Below are 23530 nucleotides of genomic sequence, written 5' to 3' on the forward strand. Positions count from 1 at the left end.
TTCAGGTTAAACAGTCCAGCATGCAGCACTTCAAAACAAAGGTTGCCATGGGAGAAAATTTCTAAGCAACAACTAACATTTCTCTCCTCTGACCTTGGCAAAGACACAAGAGGATAGGAACTTCTGCAGATGTAACAGATTTGTCAGAAAGAAAAATGAACAAAAGTGTAGAATTCCCAACTTAACTTTATATAATAATAATAATAATAATAATAATAATAATAATAATAATAATAACTACTTTAATAAGAATAATAGCTCCTTTAAAGTGAAAAGGGAGGGGAATGTTGCATAGCAGCTCAAATGTAAAATTGCTGCTATGTCAGAGTTCTCCAGCTTAAAAAATCTTAAGTTTTACAGAATGATACACATCTTCAAGGACAAGCACAATGACAAATGGAGGGCTTTTGGCACAATGCCTTTCAGTCAAACATGCCAAGTAAGACGGAAAATCCCGGCTGTAAGGAACTGAACAAACTTCATTTTGATAGATCATAGAAAGAGGCAGGAGCTACAGAGAAGCCAACGTGCCGTTAAATATAATTAGAGATAGCTTCAGTAAGGAGGAAATGATAAAGTCAGGACAAAAGAAACTGGTATTTAAAGAACAATATTGGTACTTCCTCTCAGCCATGAAGTTCTGAAGATGCATCTGCATTGTAGAATTAATGCAGTTTGACACCACTTTAACTGTCATGTCTCAATGTTATTACAGTAAATCATGGGAGCTTCCAGATTTATAAGGTGTTTAGCCTTTTCTGTCAAACAGTGTTGGTGCCACTCCAAACTACAGCTTTCATGATTCCATAGCATTGAGCCATGGCAATTAAATAGTGTCAAACTCATTAATTCTATAGTGTAGGTGCAGCTTTATTTCCCATGAGAAAACCTTAAGGCAGTGGTTCTCAACCTGGAGTCCCCAGATGTCTTTGGCCTCCAACTCCCAGAAATCTTAACAGCTGGTAAACTGTCTAGGATTTCTGGGAGCTGTAGGCTAAAAACATCTGGAGACCCCAAGTTGAGAATCACTGCCTTAAAGGAATATGCAATGGATCTACAGAATGACCCCTCATCTGCTGAAGATATGTCCCAACCCTTGTGGATACCTAAAATCACAGATGATAATGAATTCTATATTTTGATTTTACTGTGCCTGGATGCATACCACTGGATAACACTGGGGAACCTAGAGAACCCATTGAAGTTTTTGTGGCCCTTTTTAGGTCCTTTGGTGCTTTTCAGTGGTATGCTTGGGCTGGAAAAATACCATAAAATAGATCTAGTGTACCTAGAGCAGTGGTTCCCATCCTGTGGGATGTGAGACCTAAACTAAGGTCTGTGAGACGTGCGGGGAAAATCAGCTCTAGATTATTAAAGATGGTTCTGTGGCCGAGCAGATAGCGATTACTGGATGACACATGTTCTGTATCAGAAACTAGAGCTCATTTGGTCTATCCAATGCAATTCTCTGAATCAGCATCCCAAATAACCAAACTGAATCTAAAGTTGACCAAAAATTGATTTATAACCCTTTTGGTATTAATGTTGGAGACTGGTTCCTGGTCAAAAAAAGGTTGGGAACCACTGACCTAGAGAAACCCACAAACACTACTTTGGGCAATTCTTTTTGGAGCATAAACGAGCGAAACTGTAGATAAAGTGGTCATAATACTTAAGAGTAGTATGCAAAGATTTCCCTGAAGTTTACAGAACATATTCTGAATTTGATCAGTGAGACACCGGAGATAAAAATAAATCTTACATAAAGTCCATCTTTTCTCCTATGTGAAATTAAGTCCAGCCTAGTTAACTACATTCCCCCAAGCAGTTGGTTTTTGAATGATCACGTCAATTCAAGACAGGAAAACATACATGCACCATCCCTCCTTATCTTTTGCATGCCTTTTAAGTGTTACTGATTACTATTTCTGCAGAAGAAGCTCCTAAGTGCATGTTCAGAATTATATCTTCCATCAGCCCTACGTCTGTAGACAGTAGTAGTTGTTTTGAGAGAAGATACTTAATTAAAAATTGTGTCTGTGGCTTTAAAGTAGAAACTCTAGCCACAAAATGCACTTCAGCTGCTTGCTAAGAAACACACCAACAATTATCATCAACTACACCTTAAAATGGATAATTAAGCTAAACCACCTCTACTGGATTTAGCTCAAGAGCTGGATTAAAATAGAGTAACAGAGAAGAAGCTATATTAAAAGTATATTCTTTCAGTCCTCTATTTTAGTTGTTACAGAATAGACCCAGGGATAATAAAGCACACATAAACTAGGGGAGCTGAGGAGAGTTTACTTAATCCTAAAATTGCCTAAAGAAAATAAGTCATCACCCAGTGCACAGTTAATTGAATTAATGAGTAGGACTTGGGCATCATTGAGGTTGGAATCAGCAAATGACAAAGTGAAGCCCTCCAGATGTAGCCTCCAATGTATCACTAATGAAAATCACGACATGTAGGGTCAAACAGTATTGGAGTGTGGTCAAGATTATTGTTGTTAGCAGTCATTGAGTTGATTTTGACTTATGGTAATGCCAAATCATCCTGTTTTCAACAATCTGCTGAGGTCTTGAAAAGTCAGGACTGTGGCTTCCTTGATTGAGTCAACCCATCTGGAATGTGGTCTTCTCTTTTGCCTTTGGACTTACTAAGCATTATTGTATTTCCTAATGAGTCATGCCTTCTCATGATATGGCCAAAGTACAACAGCCTCAGATTAGTTGTCTTGGATTCTAGGAAGACTTTAGGCTTGATTTGCTCTAGGATGCATTTGTTTGTTTTTTTAGAAGTCCACAATATCCATAGAAGTCTTCTCTAGAACCACATTATAAATGAGTTGGTTTTCTTCTTATCTGGGTTCTTCACCATCCAGCTTTTGCAACCATACACAGAAATTGAAAATAAGATATCATGAATAATCCTACAGTTAATATTCAATGAGACCTCCAAGTCACTTTATTGTCAACAGACCTGCTCAGGCCTTGTAGACTCAGGACTGTGGCTTCCTTGATTGAGTCTATCCATCTTTTCCTACTGCTTTCTGCCTTGCCAAGCATTCTCAGTTAGTTAACTCCTATCACTCTTTTCTAGTAAATCATGTCTTCTCATGATACAGTAAAATTGATTAATGAGAAAGAATGCAAAAGTTAGGTGAGGCTAGAGCAGTTGACTTCTGAATGCGTCTATAGAGATCCCACCCACACCATATTTGAAACTGCATTATATGTTCAGTGTAGACTCGTACAATACAATTGAACTGCATTATATGGCCGTGTAGATGGGGCCAGAGAAAGACAAGATTCCACCCCCTCCACCTCTCTGCCCCAGCTTCTTTTGCCATTTGAACATAGTTTGCAGTAAATGAGGTCAAGCAAGGGAAATCGGAAGAAGAGAGAGAAACTGGGACATTTCAAACACAACTTTTAAACTTTGAATATGTTTTAATGGTTTTAACTTATTTTTTATACTGTTCATGTTTAATTCTGTTCTAATGTTTGCATATTTGTATATTTTAAATTTTATGCTGATGCCTTTATGTTAAATCTCCTTCAGAAGACATAAAGTGGAGTATAAATACAACAACAACAACAACAACAACAACAACAACAACAACAGCAACAGGAAAAATGGGGTGGCAGGGGATTAATCAGGACTATCCCTGAAAAATCAACAGTTAAAGGGCATGGTGGTCCAAACCAGCCATGTCCATAATAAAGAATGCTGGGAGCCTGATAATATTTGGAAAGCCACAGGTTTTTCATCCTTGTATTAAGCAAAATGAGGCAACTGCCTCAAGCATTAGGGAATTTTTGGACTACAACTCCAAAAACCCTTGTGGTCAGTGGTTGTTTACTGGAAGCTGAACTCCCACCCAAAGTAATTTCCTCAAACTCTGAAGTTTGGATATTATGAAGTGGTAGCACCTTATTAAATTTGTTTTGTTGTAGTTGTTGTATTTTCTTCTGTCAGAGAAGGGAGAGTCTCCTGTGGGATTTTCTGCTTCCTGTGCCAAATAACTTGATACCACAAGATGCAATATGAGCCACTAACCTACATGGCTTTAAAGGAGAATTAGACAAATCCACTTATATTTTAAGGATTTTTGCACTCGTTTACAAAGGCAGGCTTCCAAGGCAGTTTGAAAAACAAATTAGAACAATGAAACATCCATAACATTCACAGAAAACTATCAGCAGCAGTCACAAAAACATTTTAGCAATTAGATCAGGATAAACTACTTAGGGAGACTAAACAATGTTAAAAGCTTGGACAAATGAAAAATTTACTTGACAACAAACTAACAAACAAAGTAGGGCTGATTATTTTATTTTCAAAATACTAAAACAATATTTATTCCTTTTATTGTTTTTCCTAGGAATCCTAGGATGCATTCTGGAAAACATATAATACTCTGACAAACCCAGCTGGTGAGTTTGTAGACTCTTATCATGACATATTAATAACATTGAGTTTATAAAACTTCAATGTAATTGTTCTTCCTTCTTTCCCCTCTCTCTTGTTTGTAACATCTTGCCTGAGCAAGGTATGCATAGGTCTAGAAATATTACACAAGGTCTTCTGCTGATTTTTATTTTGCCTAGTAAATGCATTGGACCAATACAGATTTTAGCTTGTTTGGTGAATTTGGGGAATCATAGAATAGTAGAGTTGGAAGAGACCTCACGGGCCATCCAGTCCAACCCCCTGCCAAGAAGCAGGAAAACTGCATTCAAAGCACCCCCAACAAATGGCCATCCAGCCTCTACTTAAAAGCCTCCAAAGAAGGAGCCTCCATCACAGGATAATGTACATTGCTTAGTCTGAATGACAAAACTGAGAAGTTGCTGTCCTTGGTAACGACCCATTATAATTATGAAGGCACGAAGATTTAATAGCAGCACCCACAGCAAGAAAGGCTTAACTGAAGAACTTAACATATCATAAAAGTATTATTAAAATAGTCCTGATGGATTAGAAAAAAACAGGCATTTGAGGAAAAATAAGGGACATGCTGCTGGGGAAGTGTGGGTAGAATTTGGGGGGGGGGGAATTGTGAGTTTTAAAAACTATTTTAAGTTAATTTGTTATATTTAAATCTGTTTTTTACCTTAATTCACACTGAATTGTTCAATGGTTTTTAAATATATGTATTGCGTTTTTACACTATGACCAAACTGTGGGATTCTTAGCCACCTTGAGTCCCTTTGGGTAGAAAGATGGGTTATAAATAAAGCGAACAACAACAACGTCTGCCAATGCTATCCAATCTGTTCCTCAAAATGGCCAACTAAATGCCACAAGCAAAACGTAACGTGTCCAAAAAGTACTGTTCATTTCTTGGATTATATTAATGTCCTACCTTTCTTCCAATAACATCAAGGCAGTTTGCATAGCTCTTCCTTTCCTCATTTTGTCCTCACAATAATCCCATGAAGAAGGTTAGCATAAGACACAATAACTGGATCAAGGTGACCCAGCACATTTCATGTCTTAGTGGTGACTTGAACCTGAAATCTCCTGAGCCTCGTTCCAACCATCTATTGACTGCACATCACTAATTCAACACATTCATGAGCCACATGCTCCCCAAAGGTGTTCACAAAACATGTAGTATTTAATGCCATTTTACAGAAGTTCACAGCTGAAAGGCATGAATTACTTCATACCTGCATTGTCATTTCCTTTTGAACATTTAAAAATATATAATTTTATTGACTTTATTCATTTATTATTTAATTGGCTAATTTATATTCTGTCTTTCTCCTCTCCTGACATGTTGTATCTTGTTTTACTTCTTTTAAAATTGTTATTCCTGATATCTTACAAAACATAATTTGCACAAATTGCTTCCCTTGGTTGAAAAGTCAATTAGTAAATGTTTGAGCAGGGCTTCACTATGCAGCCTTGTATATGGCAGATCATTTTTAATCTATTCACTTATCACGTCTGCTCAAAGGCATGACACAACAGAGATGTCACAAATACCATAAATTCCTCAAGGATACCAATACCAATACAGCTTGTAGCTGTATGATTAAAAATATTAAAAAGCAGAGCAAAGATTCCTATGGTTCTCTCAAGGTCAAACTGCACACTGCCTTGGGAATACAGGTGATATTGTTATTGTGAAACAGCAGATGAAGACTGTATCACAAATGGGAGAAGATATTTAATAGTGATCAGTGACCATAGATGGGTTTCTCCCCACAAGAATCAAATTATATTGGGAACCCACAACAAGGAGCTCCAGTATAATGTACTTTTGTTGACATAAAGGGAACTGAAATCACAGGTCCGCAGTTTGGGGGTCCTCCTGGACTCAGCGTTGATGCTTGAGGCGCAGGTGTTGGCGGTGGCCGGGAGGGCTTTCGCACAACTAAAACTTATGCGCCAACTGCGACCATATCTCGTGAAGTCTGACTTGACCACGGTGGTCCATGCCTTAGTTACCTCTAGGCTGGACTACTGCAATGCGCTCTACATGGGGCTTTCCTTGAAGACGGCCCGGAAATTACAATTGGTCCAGCGTTCGGCTGCCAGACTAATAACTGGGGCGAGTTATAGGGAAAGATCAACTCCCCTGTTCAAGGAGCTCCACTGGCTGCCGTTTATTTTCCAGTCCCAATGCAAGGTGCAGACCATCATCTATAAAGCCCTAAACGGTTTGGGACCCATCTACCTTCGTGACCGTATCTCCTATCATAAACCTGCCCGATCCCTTTGATCGTCAGGGGAGGCTCTCCTGTCGCCACTGCCGATATCTCAGGCCCGCCTTGTGGGAACAAGGGAGAGGGCCTTCTCTGCTGTGGCCCCCCAATTGTGGAACTCACTGCCCGGTGAGATTAGGCTAGCCCCCACATTAGCAGCCTTTAAGAAAGATTTGAAAACATGGCTCTTCCGTTGTGCTTTTGGAGAGTAATTACTGCATACATCCCTTTTGTTACTCTCCTCCAATATCTGTCCTCCAGATTGCACCACTACTTTATGACCCTGTTTTCTGTGGTTTATTCCTATTCCCTTCCTCACCCCGAGTTTTTAACCTAGTGTTCATGTGGCCCGCCCTTGGTTTTATTGTTTTTTTTTTTATCTTGTTTAATGTAGTGTATATTATCTTTTATTGTATTGTTTAATGTGTTATGATTTGTTGTTCTATTTATATTCTGTGATATTGTTCTGTATTGTTCTGGGCATGGCCCCATGTAAGCCGCCCCGAGTCCCCATTGGGGAGATGGTGGCAGGGTATAAATAAAGATTATTATTATTATTATTATTATTATTATTATTATTATTATTATTATTATTATTTATTGTGTCCATTTACAGTATCTTCAGTATGTGGACATAAATTATATAGCTTTTGAAATGGAAGCTTGGTGGTTTAGAAATAATAAATCCCTAGGAGCCAAAAAGCAAAGAACTACTATCTGGGAAAAACAAATAGGAACATATGAAGTTGCCTTATATGGATTCAGATAATTAGCCCATTTAGTCCATTATGATCTATGTGGGACATCTGAACTAAATAAGTAAATACAATAATACAGACGAGAAAACTTGGAAGTATGAAGATATTTAGATAAAACTATTTCAAATCCCATCATCATTTGTTGCCTTTTACTCAACGTAGAGAAAAGTTGTCTATATTATCCCATAACCAGACTGAGAAATAGTCCTGATGCCCGGGAAGTCCATGGAGTTGTGATCCAAGAAAGCATCTTTTTCAGGTTCAGCTTTTACCCTACCTACAGACATAATTGTAAATCCTATTCTCTTCATATATGCTTCCTAAAGATTCTTCCTTGGAAGGCTGGCCCTATCATTCACTGCCTCAGGTGTCTGATTCTTGAAGGTAAGAGTCGTACCCTTCCAAGCTGATCCTCATGACCCAACTGATCAGAGGCTTCTCTTGGAGAACAAGCTGTGGATGTTGTATATCCCGGGAGCTACTACCACAATTTTGCCACGAAGTTCCCCTTCAGTCCTTGATTTCTAGCATTTCAGAGAGTGAGAGCTGGAAATTGTACATGCCTAGAATGCTCACATTTGAAATGTTCCCAGTCCCTCCACAATCCTCTTTTCTTTGAATAGCTAAACAATACTTCTAAATGCTCAACTTAAATGTTACCGTAAGTTACTAACATGATAGAAATGTGTAGACAGAAGAAAAATTCCATGTGGGAAGAATTGTCATTTGGGGAGCAATGTCCTAATTCTGCCCTCTTTCCTGTACGACACCCTTGCCCTAAAGGTGGTATCAAATTTGTGCCACTCCAGGTGTTTTGGACTTCAGCTCCCAAAATTCCTGGTCATTGGACAAGTTAGCTAAGGTTCCTGGGAGTTGGAGGCCCAAACATCTGGAAGGCCACAAATTTGAGACCTATGCCCTAAATAGACCTGCTGCCTTCTTGTGTCTTAGGGTGCATCTACACTGCAGTATTAATGCAGTTTGACATCACTTTAACTGCCATGGCTCAATTCTATGGAATCATGGGAACTGTATTTTTACAAAGATCTTTAACCCCCCTGCCAAAGAGTGCTGGTGTCTCACCTCACCAGCATTCTCATGATTCCATCATATTGAGCCATGACAGTTAAACATCAAACTGGCATCAAACTGCATTAATTCTACAGTGTAGATGCACCCTTAGGGGCCTAATCACATTGTCAAGGATGGTTCATCTGCCAGCCAGTCAACTTCTGTATAAGTTGGTTGCCTCAGGCAAGAAAATGCCTTAGGCCAGCCCTGCCTTCCTGAATGACATCAAAGGAAGGCCATGAGATATAGTTACTGATGTTTTTAACTCAGTCCAAAAATATTTCCTGAAGTTTGAGAAATCCTTGTGCAAGGTTAGAAGGAGGAGTTCAGAGTGTAGCATTTGTACATCTGCTCTAGAATACAGAATACCGGCAGAAGTTGCCTTTGGCACCTTGGCAAATGGAGCTTTCAAGCTTTACCCACTTCTAAAAAAAATCAATAGCAAAATTCCCGATGGACTTCAGTTAAGTGCAAGGCAAACATTCTGTGCTACTTCAAAACCTTGCTGGTATACTGAGATCATACATTGCAGTGGGTGGAAAAACCGGTTGGATTTAACTGGATGATTGATGTACTCGGTCCATTACATCACATGATTATGTCGTCTGTTGCCTTTGAGATCTCATAATACATCCAATTAGCCAGTCTTATATCTTAGAATAATATTTTACTGCAACCAGCCACTATTAAATTTACCCTTTTTTGTTAGACTCTTAAATTAATCCTTTATCTTTAAAGAATGCATATAAACTGGAGAATTAATACAGTGTGATACCACTTTAACTTCATCAACTCAATGCTGTAGGATTCTGGGATTTGTAGTTTGGTGAGGTGGCCACACTCTTTGGCAGAGAAGGCTTTTATAGGATTAGAATTACGTCAAACTACAAAGAAAATACAAAAGTACAGGGCTTTAGTTCCTGTGACTTCTGTGCCTTTTCTTGAACTTAGGTACACAAAGCATTTCACGTGTTGCCTCCTGGGCATAACCTATGCCATACTCAAATTGCCATTATTTTACAGTTTTTTTGTAATACAAAAAATCAAACAAACAGTTGAATGGAAAGGGAAAAGGGGGAGGAAAAACAATTAATGGATAGTAACCTGAAAAACAGAGCAATGAAAAATGATCTATTTTTAAATTCCCCAAAAAGGTGACCACATATCCAAATAGTTATCCTGATATTTTCCCAATATTGCTGCATTTACACTGTAGCTGTGAAATGCATGAGGGTCTTTTATATTATCTAAGAACTGACTTTGGAAAATTACCCCCTTATTTAGCCTTTACCTGTCCATTTAATCTTAAGACTCTTTGTCTAATTACAGACTGTACTATGTACCTATTGGATAGGCAATATAATGGCATACCAACCACAGTTAGTGCCTATATGGCCATAGAAAGATGCAAGATTTATGTCATTTTCACAGAGGTAAACCAGGAATTTAGGAAAGCCTATGACTGGTGGGAAGGAAAAGATTCTCCTCTCCTGTTAATACTTTTGCACATTGAACTCAATTTGCAGCAATTGAAGGAAGATGAGGATGAAGGAGGGAAGAGAAAATGGGAATTAAAAAAACACTTGGAAATGTGGAATGGCAAAGAATTATTCAGGGCACCTTCTGTCAAACTGGGACAACCGGAAGTGTATGGATTTCCAATCCAGATCAAGAAAATTGTGTGCAGGGTAAAGTAAGCTTATCCCTTCCATTCTGCACAGCTGTGTTTTCCCATGTTCACCATGAAGGAACTTCAATAGGGGGAATCTGCCAATGCAGTAAACCCCTTTATGCATATGCTGGAGTGATCTGATAGGTGAGAAACATGTATAGGCTTAGGCAAAGGTAAAGGTTTTCCTGACATTAAGTCTGGCCATGTCCAACTCTGGAGGTTGGTGCTCATCTCCATTTCTAAGCCGAAGAGCTTAGATATGTCCAAGTTCATGTGGCCGGTATGACTGCATGGAGCACTGTTACCTTCCCGCCAGAGCTCTACCTATTGAGCTACTCACATTTGCATGTTTTTGAACTACTTGGTTGGCAGAAGCTGGGGCTAACAGCAGGAGCTCAGCCTGCTGCCCGGATTCGAACCGCCAACCTTTTGATCAGCAAGTTCACCAGCTCAGCGGTTAGTTCACTGCAGCATTGGGGGCTCCGTGTTTAAAATTATTATTGTTATTATTATATTTCTTTATACTCCACTCTATCTTCCCCGAAAGGGGACTCAAAGCAGCTTTGGCATAATAAAAGCCTTGGTGAGTTACAACAAACTTGAAATATGATTGTGTAATGAATATGAAAACTAGTTGGAAGACACTGATTTAAATGTATGTATATTCACATGTACAATACATGTTTATACCCTGGAACAATCAAGTATAAATATACAAAACAGAATTGAGAGTCGGTGTTGTTTAATGGTTGAGAAATGGATTGGGAATTGGGAAATCTAGGTTCTTGCTTCCACAGAACTACAAATTTCACCAAGGGTGTATTTACACTGTGGAATTGATGCAGTTTTACATCACTTCAACCGTCATGGCTGAATGCTATGGGATCATGGGAGTTGTAATTTTACAAGGATTTTAGCCTTCTCTGTCACAGAGTGCTGATGCCTCACCAAAATACAACTCCCAAGGTTTCATAGCACTGAGCTATGGCAATTAAAGTGGTGTCAAACTGCATTGATTCCAGTGAAACTTGGGCCAGGTATTATGTCTCAATTTAAGCTATTTTACAGGGTTTTGTGAGTATAAGTAGAGGATAAACACCATGTATGTTGTTTGAGCTCAATGGAGGAAATGTAAATGTAACAAATTATTTTACCATTGCTACAGTGCCAACACAACTACTGTATATGCAACTTTACTCAGAAATCAATCCCTTTATATTCAGGAGAGCTTCATCCCAGGTAAGTGTGTATAAAATTACAACACAAAGTTTATGTATACCACAATCCCAAACACATTCTACTGTCCTAATGGAATTTCCTGATTAAATGGGTTTAGGATTGCCATAAACATAAACCAAATCTGCCTTAGTGCTCATACCTAAAAGAATGGACGTTGTTAAAAGGTAGATGTTACATAAGCTCTCAATAATTGTTGCAATTTTCTTTTCATGCTTTGCTGCCATATCAACATTCTCTCCCTGTGCCTAATGATAATGGCATATAATCCCAAACCTATTATTTTAATTCAAGGTAGAGCAATGTTTCAACTTAATGTCAACTGTTGATTTAAAAGACTAAGATAGGATGGATTAAATAAATTGTTTTTCCATCCCTCTATCAAAGCTCTTATTTTATTGTCTCTTTTATTGGCACACAGCTTGACAATGATGAGCAAATATAACTTTTCTAGAAAGATTATATCTGTGTTGAATTAATGATAATGGAAACCAATCCAGTTTTGTTTCCACATTACCCAATCTATAAGCGTATCGAATTAGCACAATCAATATATCACTTCTCTCCTAATTCACTGCATAGCAGTTCATTACAAGGATGGTGGTTTTCATCAGCTCATGAGCCAATTTTGTTCAGACAGACTGCCACAAAACTGGTTGATTTCCCACATGGGACATCTCCAAACATATAGCACACTTTTGCTCCAGACCCTACTAAAATGTGCCCTTAGACTTCCATCTAAAACCATGTTGCCAGAATTAAGCTCAGTTTAACTTGACTGAACATAATAACTTTGGTCTCATGTCCCATCAATTTATGGGGTATTAGACCAAAGTGCTCCAACACTTGAATCCACCCATCCTTCTGAAAACAAGTTTATAGTAGAGTCTCACTTATCCAACACTCGCTTATCTAACGTTCTGGATTATCCAATGCATTTTTGTAGTCAATGTTTTCAATATATCATGATATTTTGATGCTAAATTCATAAATACAGTAATTACTACATAGCATTACTGTGTATTGAACTACTTTTTCTGTCAAATTTGTTGTATAACATGATGTTTTGGTGCTTAATTTGTAAAATCATAACCTAATTTAATGTTAATGCTTTTTAATGCTTTTCCTTAATCTCTCCTTATTATTCAATATATTCGCTTATCCAATGTTCTGCCGGCCTGTTTACATTGGATAAGCGAGACTCTACTGTACTTGCTTTGAGAGCTCCTTTCCTACTTAGATGGCCAAGCTTGAGCAATAGAACTAGAGCACATAAGGACAATATGTGATTCTCAAAATCTTGTTTGATTTCAGTCCCACATTACTGGCCATGTTGGCTGGGGCCAATAGGTGTTGAATTCCATCATCTGGAGGATCACAGCTTTCCTACACCTACCTTTAAGGTTGCAGTCCTATATATGAATTCCTATGGATTTTATTATGTATGTAGGATCAGATGGCCAACTGTGACCATGGGCGCATCTATACTGTACAACTTGACAGCACTTTCACTGCCATGGCTCAATGCTGTGGAATCTATTGAGTTGTAATTTTACAATGTCTTTAGCCTTCTCTGCCAAAAAATCCTGGTGCTTCATCAAACTACAAATCCCAGGATACCATAGAATTGAGCAATGGCAGTTAAAGTTGGGTCAAACTGCATTAATGTAGATGCACCCTGAGTTACTTCCTGTATTATCAGCTTCCGATTCTCACTTACATTTGGATTATTGTCAGCATTAGACTGAGAAAATTGGACTGTTCTGCATGTCCCTTTCTTAGACTACAACTACACTGTCATGTAATGCAGTTTGTAATATGTCTACACTGGCCACATGATGCAGTTCCAAACTACATTATATGTCAATAAAAATTCAGGCTTAGAGACTTGCTATACGACTTGACAGATCCCACTTATGGCAGTCTAACTAATCTTTGGATTAATATGGCTGTCATTTACTAATAGTGGTAGATACTCAACATGCTTTCATCTTTACTGTTCTCCCACACATCTCTTTACTCTGATGAGGATCTGATAAGCACGTGAGAGAGATGACTAGAGTATGACAGATGTTTGACTCGTGCCAACACAGATTACATCTTAAAACTGAGCTATCTCAGAAATGTAATGTAATATCAACCATGTAAAATCAGGTTAGGACACATCATTTAACTTAAGAGGTTAGGCATATTAGCATTGTAGGAAACTTCAATAACTCATGTAAAGAATCTACAAACTCTTAATGAGTTTCTGTTCATGTCATCTTTTGTTTACAAACACTGATACCTCATGCCTGCCTAGAAAATAAATCAGACCAAATAACAACAACAACAAAATACTATTACAGCCGCCCCCTAACATTCACTGGCGAGAAGAGCATAGGACTCATGTGAAAATGAAAAACTAAAAATAAAGACATAGCTTTTTTACTGGAGAGAATATCTCTCTTAAGGATTTAGGTCTTCCAGCATATAGTCAACTTTTACAGGAAACTGAACAAAGAAGCACATTGGAGAACCTAGAGATTCCTAGAGAGAAATGTGGAGGGAGAACTGTACTAGTACTTTTGCAAATTCTGGCCGCATCTATACTGCCATATAATCCAGTTTCTGAATCCAGATTATCTGCTTTGATCTGGATTATATGGCAGTGTAGATCAGCCTCTGTTAGATCCATTCCTTTGTTTCCCTATTCATTGTACCTCTGACACTAGACCTCAGGGTCATTCCTGGCATTGCTAACACGCAATTTGACACCAGAAGTGATTCAACCTGGAAAATAGGAAAGAGATTGCATTAAAACAATAGGTCCATGCTATCTTAAAACCATGATTTCCAATCTTTCTTGGGCTGTGGTTCTCAACTTGTGGGTTCCCAGGTGTTTTGGCCTACAACTCCCAGAAATCCCAGCCAGTTTACCAGCTGTTAGGATTTCTGAGAGTTGAAGGCCAAAACATCTGGGGACCTACAGGTTGAGAACCACTGTTCTAGGGGCTCTTTAATACTACACAATTACAGCACTAGGGTTCAACTATCTGCAATTGCAATATTCTATGGAATCCTGAGTGGGGTGGAGGGGTTGTACCTTGGTGAACTACTGACTACAGCAGTGATTCCCAAACTCTCATCCTCCAGAAGCCTCGGCTAGTTTGGCCAATGAAGAGAGATGAAGTCCAAAACATCTCGAAGTCACTGAACTACAGCTTTTTTTTGCTAAGAATTATAAATATCTCATGAACCAATGAATCCCAGAATTCCATTGGATGGAGCCATGGTAGTTAAAGTGAACTCATAGCAATATAATTGTGTAGTGTGAAAAGGACCCTAGATCATACCCACATTCAGGGCCGGCCCCACTATTGAGGCACCTGACGCCGCCGCCTCGGGCGCAGGCCCGGGGGGGCGCCGTCAGGCTGGGCGGGAGGCGGGGCACCGCCCTGACGGTGCCCCGCCTCCCGCCCAGTGCGCCCTGGCCCGTCAGGTCTTTTCTAGCAGGCGATTGCGGCCTGGAGGGACCTCCGCTGAAGTCTGGCCTGCTAGAAAAGGCCAGACGGGCGAGCGGGAGTAGTGTGGGAGGCGGGGCCAGCTCTGGCCCCGCCCCCCGCCCAGCGTGCCCTGGCCCCGCCTCCCACGTTGCGTGGGAGGCAGGGCCAAGGCACGCTGGGCGGGGGGGGGGGAGCGGCGTCAGAGCTGGCTCCGCCTCCCACGCTACTCCCGCTCGCCCGTCTGGCCTTTTCTAGCAGGCCAGACTTCAGCGGAGGTCCCTCCAGGCCACGATTGCGGCCTGGAGGGACCTCCGCTGAAGTCTGGCCTGCTAGAAAAGGCCAGACGGGCGAGCGGGAGTAGCGTGGGAGGCGGGGCCAGGGCACGCTGGGCGGGGGGCGGGGCCAACTCTGGCCCCGCCCCCCTCACTATTCGCCCTGGCCCCGCCTCCCACGCAGCGTGGGAGGCGGGGCCAGGGCACGCTGGGCGGGGCCAGGGCGCGGGAGGCGGGGCCGGTGGCGGGGGCGCTTTTCAGCACCCCCGCTTCACATCAAAAAATATCTCCGGCCGGCCCTGCCCACATTCATTTTTTAAAACTGCACTGATTCAACAGGGCTGATTTCTACCTCTTAGTCTGAAATTTTCTTTTTCCTCTTTCTCATAAAGAACATTATCCATTGTAACTTTTGGCTGAATGTTTTTTTTTCCTTTCAGGAACTACATTGAAGCACACACCAAGCAGGAGAACTTGGATGCATTCACCCAACTCTGATCTTGTAGGGTACCATAAAACTAAAAAGACTTTTGTCCAAGCACAACAGTTTCCTTGGAATGTCAGTGAGAAATATCATGGCTCCAATTGTGCATCCATTATCCTGGGATTATCATGTCTGAGTTTTGCTAAACCAACCTCTGATTTGCTTACACCGTCAAAATGAACTGAAAATTACTGTAACTCCTCCCAAAACCACAGGTTTATAACTTGCTTCCCTTCATTCTAGACCATGGATAATGATGATAGTAATAACAACAGTAACAACGAAGCACTTCCTCCAAGATTGCTAGAAACCCTGAATGGTGAATATCTGCTTATGTGAGCAAAACACTTTGAAAATTTCTTATTCGCATAAACAGAATTTATCTTAGGTAGTCCAAATGATGGTTTTATGGAGGAGCAGAAGCATCTGGGCCGAATTGCATCACACCCTAGAAGACAGGTGGGCCACCTGCTCCTGAGTTACCCTTCTACTTATATCAACCAGGTCCTACCAGTTCTGAAGAAGAGGGAAACAATCCAACTGTCTTTATAAATAATATATACAAAAGATTTTGCCTTATGCCAAGTCAGACTATTGGTCATCTAGCTCCATATGGTCTATATCAGTGGTTCCCAACCTGTGCTCCATGGACCACCAGTAATCTCCAAGAACTAAAATACAGCCCGCAGCCTCACTGTTACGACACCATTGCAACAAGAGCAACTGGTCTCATGAAACCCTCTTATAATCTTGAGGCAACGAGGATGTCGCGAAGGGAGAGGCTGACTACGCACGAAAGGTGCAACAACAAGCCTCCTGACTGCTGCTTCTCCTCACCCCTCCCTCCCCCTGAGCAGAGCCGTTTCATGTGGGGCAGGAAGTGGGGGCACCTTGGTGTCTTTATTTTTAGCCCTGTTCCTGGGGTTATTTGGGTGCTGATTCAAAAAATTGCATTGGATAGACGACATCAGCTCTACATTATTAAATATGGGTTTCTGTGGGCAAGCAGATGGTGACTACTGGATGGCATATGTTCTGTATCAGAAACTAGAGCTGATGTGGTCTATCCAATGCAATTTTCTGAATTAGCACCACAAATAACCAAACCAAATCTAAAGTTGACCAAAATTTGATTCATAACCCTTTGGTACTAATGTTGGAGAGTGGTCCCTGGTCAAAGTGGTCCCTGGTCAAAAAAAATTGGGAACCACTGGTTTATATCAAAGGTGTGTGACTTCAGTTGTTACAGCGCCAAATTTCACTCTCCGAGACTCACTACAAGTTGTTCCCTCACTACTAGAAAACATCTAAAACCAAAAATCAATATCCAAAGTCACACAGAGTCATATGCCTTGTGTCATAGGAAAACTATGTTTCTAGTACAGTTTTTCAATGGAATGGAAATTAATGGGAATCTTCAGAAATCACAAAATTGGGTATAATGCTCCATATGGTGACATGTTGCTCATCTCTTGATCTATTAAAAAACAAGCAGTAGCTTATCAGTGTTTCAGACAGGAGTCTTCCTTGGGCAAGCATTAAACTCTGACATGCCAAGTATGTGTCCTACCACTAAACTACAGCCACATTTCACCTTTCAACGAAAGAAGCGTATAAATATTTGCAGCTCAATTTTGGATTGAACCTCAATGAGTTTAGTGAGACTTCTATGTGTACATATGCCTTCAAGTCACCTGTCAACTTATGGCCACCCCATGAATTTAATAGGATTTTCTTAAGGAAGGAATACTCAAGGATGGCTTGTTACTGCCTTCCTCTGAATCATAGATGACAGCTCCTGATATTTCTTGGTACTAGTACTAACTAGGTTTACCCCTGCTTAACTTATCATATGGGAACTGGTGCTTTCAAGATATTAAGGCTGCTTCAGTGGGACTTGTTCCCAAAGAAGTGTGCTTAGTAATAAAGACAGGCCTGAAAGCAAGCTAAGCCTCCATAGCACAGATTGGCTGGCTCAGTTCACAGAAAATAGATTGACTCACAATACAGCCAAAACAAATCATAATGAGAGGCATATGAAAGTATTTCTACAGCCATGTGACTGTGGAGGAGGAAGCAAGGCCTGACTAGAGGCAACAATCTTATCACATCTCAGCAAACTTTCATTACCCTCAGCAATTCTGTCCAGCACATTTATTTACTTTACCCAATCCAAATGCTAATATTTCAATGCTACTTAATGACAGTAGAATAAAAAAGAGGATAGACATCTGTGAAATCACAGATGCAGGCATAAAGAGCCACCAGCTTCCCTCTTATAGTCTGCTCATTTATTCATTATGTTTAATTTACAAAGAAAGAATGCATGCACAGGATCAATGCTGACTAATTAGTGGTAATTATTCCATCAACAGGAGTGCTGAAAGTTTGTGTCAATAAGGCCCTGCCCCTTAGGAATTTACAGTCTAAATTTGTCACAGTGGAAGCAAAAGCAGGGATGTGGGAAGGAGGAAACAGAAGCATAGAATATGTATACACTTGTATTTCAGTGACATTTGCTTAGGCTGGGTTACAGTGGCAGATGGAGAAATTTACCAAGAACTAACTGATGTTATATCTTGATTAAATGCCAAGCTTAAAGAGGCTAAGATTCATACATCCCAGCATGCTTTGTAAGAATCTCACCCACCAGCAGGCATTGGGAGACTACCAGTTATTGGCAAATGGCTCACTTCACCTGTTACCTGAGTGATAGGGAACCTGTGTCCTTCAGGTGTTGCTGGACTACATGTCCCATTAGGCTTTCCTTTTGAGTCTGTTATTGAGTGCAGATAGGAACTACATCTGGATAGGGCATGGGTATGCCATCCTTGGTCTAACTTCTATTTAATTCTGGAGAAATAAATTATTTAATACCTTACTGCCGACTGATCCAAATGTTGTGATACATACTGAGTATCATCTGAAATGCAGCCCCTGATGGCACGGCAAGTTTAGCTGCTGAGCTGCTGAACTTGCTGACCAAAAGGTTCGTGGTTCGAGTCCGGGGAGCGGGGTGAGCTCTTGCTATTAGCCCCAGCTTCTGCCATCCTAGGAGTTCGAAAACATGCAAATGTGAGTAGATCAATAGGTACGGCTCCAGCAGGAAGGTAACGGCGCTCCATGCAGTCATGCTGGCCACATGACCTTGGAGGTGTTGTGTCTATGGGGAACACCAGTTCTTCAGCTTAGAAATGGAGAGGAGCACCAACCCCCACAGTCAGACATGGCTAGACTTAATGTTAGGGAAAAACCTTTATCGTTACCTATCATCTGAAATGCTTGGGACCAGAATGCGCTGGATTTTGGATGTTTTCAAATTTTGGAATACCTGTATTTCCATCTGTGAACCTTTTACACATAGCCTGAAGGTGATCTTATACAACATTGTCAATCATTCTGAGTCTGAGACAAACTTTGTCTCCATTGGACCGTCACAAAGCAAACAGACACCTTTGTGTGGACACCTTTGGATTTAGGAGTAATCTGAATTTCAGAATTCCAGATACAAGATAATCAACCTGTATTTTAAAAATCCAGTCCAAATATCCAGACACTGTTTTTCTTTTAAAGGCACAAGACTTTTCAGAACCCACACTGCAAAATAATTTTTAAAAACTATTGATTTACATATAAGCAATATCATTGAAAGACATCATTTTCCTGGCCTTCCAAAATTTCCCCCTCCCAATTTCAATGTTTACATGACAGCAATTTCATTCTTATATCTACACATCTAAGGCTGCATCTCCACTGTAGAATTAATGCAGTTTTGACCCACTTTGTTAACTGCCCTGGCTCAATGCTACGGAATCCAGGGAGTTGTAATTTAGTGACGGACTAGGACTTGTGGGCAGAGAAGGCGAAACTACAGAGTAGATCAGGCATGGGCAAACTTTGGCCCTCCTGGTGTTCTGGACTTCAACTTCCTACTGGCTGTTAGGAATTGTGGGCATTGAAGTCCAAAACACCTGGAGGGCCAAAGTTTGCCCATGCCTGGTGTAGATACACCATCAGAAAGCAAAGTAATTGCCATCTTATCCATCCATGTGGACACTTTTGGATTTTGGAGCATTGAAGTTTTCAGAAATCAGGAATGCCCAATTTTGGTTGCTGTGAGTTTTCCAGGCTGTATAGTCATGTTCCAGAAGCATTTTCTCCTGATGATTCACCCGCATCTAGGGCAGGCATCCTCAGTGGTTGTGAGGTTTGTTGGAAACTAAGCAAGTGAGGTTTATATATCCGTGGAAGGTCCAGGGTGGGAGAAAGAACTCTTGCCTGTTGATGTTGTAATTAATCACATTGATTAGCATTGCAAAGCCTTGCAGCTTCAAGGCCTGGCTTGATTCCTGCCTGGGGGAATCCTTTGTTGGGAGGTATTAGCTGTCCCTGATTGTTTCATGTCTGGAATTCCCGTTTTCAGAGTGTTGTTCTTTATTTACTGCCCTGATTTTAGAGGGTTTTATTAAATACTGGTAGCCAGGTTTTGTTCATTTTCATGGTTTCCTCTTATCTCTTGAAATTGTCCACATTGAAATTATCCCAGATATATAAACTTCCCTTGCCTTGTTCCCAATATACCTCACAACCTCTGAGGATGCCTGCCATAGATGTGGGCGAAACGTCAGGAGAGAATGCTTCTGGAACATGGCCATGCAGCATGGAAACCTCACAGCAGCCCAGTGATTCTGGCCAGGAAAGCTTTAGACAACACAATGCTCATTCTGTTCTTTAAAAAAAATCCAGTCCAACTCTTTTCTTTCTAGGACACAAGTTGTGCCAAAAACCCCAGCAAAACTCAAAAGCTTGTTTATTTACATATCAGCAGAATATTGGGAATCAGTTCTGTCTTTGGCCTTTAGGTATTCTCTCCAAGCACCCTCCTCCCTCCCTTTCATGGCAGCTCTTTCCTTGTGAAACCTACACATCCAGAGTGCTATAATCCAGTTCTCTTTCCAAGGAGAGAGAGAGGATCCAAGCAGGCAAAGGAGGGGGAAAGGAAGCAGAGGGGAGGGTGGCTTGGAAGGAGGCAGGCAGCTCAGAGTTTCAAGTCCCCAAATAAAATCCATCTGGAAGGCGAACTTCCCCTTCTCTCTAGGAAGGTAGAGGCAGACACGCATGTGCATGTACACACACAGGACAAGGGGGGAAAGGGAAGGAGGCGGCGCGAGGGAGGGGGAGGAAAGAAGGAAGGCAGGGGAGAGGGGAAAACCAATGTCAGGATGCCTGTTCGGTTTCTTTCTCTGCTGTGTTTATTTACCTTGGAGGTTTTGGACTCGGAGATCCGTAATCTGCCCGATCAGCTCCTCCCGCTGAAACCAGTCCCACTCGCTCCCGGCCATGGCATCGGGGATGGGGTCGGAGGCAGGAGGGGAGAGAAATCGGTCCAGGAAAGACCCCCTCCCCGGTCCCTGAGCACCTTCAAATGGAGAAAGAGAGGAGCCAGAGGAGGAGGAGGAGAAAGAGAGGAGAGGCAGAGAGTGATCGGCAGGGGATGGGGAGGAGGAGAGACCAGGGAAAGAGGGAGGGAAACAGAGAGAGAGAGAGAGAGAGAGAGAAGAGGGGGGAGCCTGAAGAGCACCGCACCGGGCCAAGGAAGGCGCTCGGAGAAGACCCCAGACCCAGAACAGCCCAGGAAAGGGAGACCGGGAAGTCCTGGGAGGATAGATTTCTCTCCCCGACCCCAGGCTTAAGTTTGTTCCGGTCAGAGGTTTCCAAGTTGCATCTTGCCAGGTTTCTGCAGGTTCAGGGCAGGATCGACTCGGAAGCAAAGCAAAGCAAGCAAAGCAGAGGCGCGCAGGGCAACGCGGATAAGGATCGCACCTGGTTAATGTTTACTGGGCAAGAAGGAGGCGGAGAGAGAGCCAGGCACCCGCGCACACGCCCGGCCCAGCCCCGCGCTCGCCACAGGGGAATGACAAAAAAAAAATCATCATTATTGTAATTTTTTTCTCTCCTGCCTCCCAATGGCCAAAGGATGGGAGGAAGGGAAGGACAGGGAAGTTGGGGAGAGGGAAAAATCCCTCTGGGAAAGCTAAGCGGGGGTGCTGCTGAGCAAGCCAAGCGGGGGTGCTCACTTGCAGCACTCCTTCAGTAACAGCAGTAACTATTATTATTACTATGATTCAAATGGTTCTGTACATTTCTGTTTGGAGAAGAAAACTGTCCCAGAGAAATAGCCCGCCAGGCATGGAGGTGGAAAGTGCAAGAAGAGGGAAAGAAATTCCTGAGGAAGAGAAGTTGAAAGGATGGAGGTGGAGCAAAAGCTTTGGTCACCTTTCAACCTGGGAGCATCCAGGGTTCAAGCAGAAGCAAAATCTATATAGCTTCTGCATATATATATATCTATATCTATCTATCTATCTATCTATCTATCTATCTATCTATCTATCTATCTATATCTGTATATAGAATCTATCTAGATCAGTGTTTCTCAACCTGGGGGTTGGGACCCCTGGGGGTCATGAAGGGGATGTCAAAGGGGTCACCAAAGACAATCTGTTTTTTTTTCTTGTGTCAGGAGCAACTTGTGTTGCTTCTGGAGTGAGAGAATTGGCCATCTGCAAGGACGTTGCCCAGGGGACGCCGGATGTTTTGATGTTTTTACCATCCTTGTGGGAGGCTTTTCTCATGTCCCCGCATGGAGCTGGAGCTGATAGAGGGAGCTCATCCACACTCTCCCTGGGTGGGATTCGAACCTGGCAGCTTTCAGGTCAGCAACCCAACCTTCAAGTCACTTAGTCCACTATGCCATGAGGGCTCCTCCAAAGACCATCAGAAAATACATATTTCTCATGGTCATAGGAACTCTTTTGGCAGAGAAGGTTGAAGATCTCTCCACCTGCCAAACACTTCCAGTATTTTCTGTTGGCCATGGGAGTTCTGTGTGCCAAGTTTGGTTCAATTCCATTGGTGGAGTTCAGAACGCTCTTTGATTGTACGTGAACTATAAATCTCAGCAACTACAAGCCCCAAATGGCAAAATCAATCCCCTTCCAACCCCACTAGTGTTCAAATTTGTGCGTATCAGGTACTTATGCCAAATTTGGTTCAGTGAATGAAAATCCATCCTGCATATCAGATATTTACATTATGATTCATAACAGTAGCAAAATTGCAGTATGAAATAGCAACGAAAGTAATTTTATGGTTGGGGGTCACCACAACCTGAGGAACTGTATTAAGGGGTCACAACATCAAGAAGGTTGAGAACTACTGGTCTATATAATAAAAGCTTTTGTTTGTATGCAGGCATGTAGCCCGGGGGGGGGGGTATAGTTCACCTAGACTCAGAGAGCACTTAGAACCCAACCCATGATATATCTCCACCAAACTTGGCACACAGGCCCAACATGCAGAGGCGGTCCAACAATGAGGTGAATTAAGCAGTTGCCTGTGGCGCAAAACATACAGGGGCGCAGTCAAGACAGCTTTTTCTGTTGATTTGTTGTAAAACATGATGTTTTGGTGCTTAGTTTGTAAAATCTTAATGTAATTTGATGTTTAATAGACTTTCCCTTAATCCCTCCTTATTATCCAACATTTTTGCTTATCCAATGCTTTTATTTTTCAGTGATTGGTTTGGGGGGGGGGCAAAATTCTGTTCGCCTACACTTGAAAAATACCTAGTTGCCAGCTCTGCCAACATGGAAACATTAAATACTGGTGGGGTTGGGAGGGCATTGACCCATGAATTTGGAAATTATGGTGCACCTGCAATCAATGAACATTGTAAACCCAAGAGACAGTAAATCTGGACAAAATTTGGCAGACATATCCAACATTGAATACTGGTGGGGATTGGGAAAAATTGACTTTGAATTTTGGGAGTT

At 41.4% G+C, this 23530-nt stretch overlaps 1 protein-coding gene across 2 annotated transcripts in view; it reads right to left on the minus strand.

Annotated features, from left to right (window-relative positions):
• The window catches only part of clmn (calmin), a 108533-nt gene extending 86998 nt beyond the window's left edge, over window positions 1–21535 (minus strand). Inside the window, exon 1 of one of the 2 annotated variants that reach the window (XM_008108113.3) lies at window positions 20959–21535. In XM_008108113.3, the coding sequence (XP_008106320.1) occupies window positions 20959–21040 (82 nt within the window). In that variant the 5' untranslated portion in view covers window positions 21041–21535. The remainder of the gene's footprint in view (window positions 1–20958) is intronic. The other variant, XM_003214331.4, reaches the window with a different exon arrangement.
• Window positions 21536–23530: the final 1995 nt, after the last annotated feature.

This window comes from Anolis carolinensis, chromosome 1 (genome assembly GCF_035594765.1).
Source record: "Anolis carolinensis isolate JA03-04 chromosome 1, rAnoCar3.1.pri, whole genome shotgun sequence".
Taxonomy (NCBI): domain Eukaryota; kingdom Metazoa; phylum Chordata; class Lepidosauria; order Squamata; family Dactyloidae; genus Anolis; species Anolis carolinensis.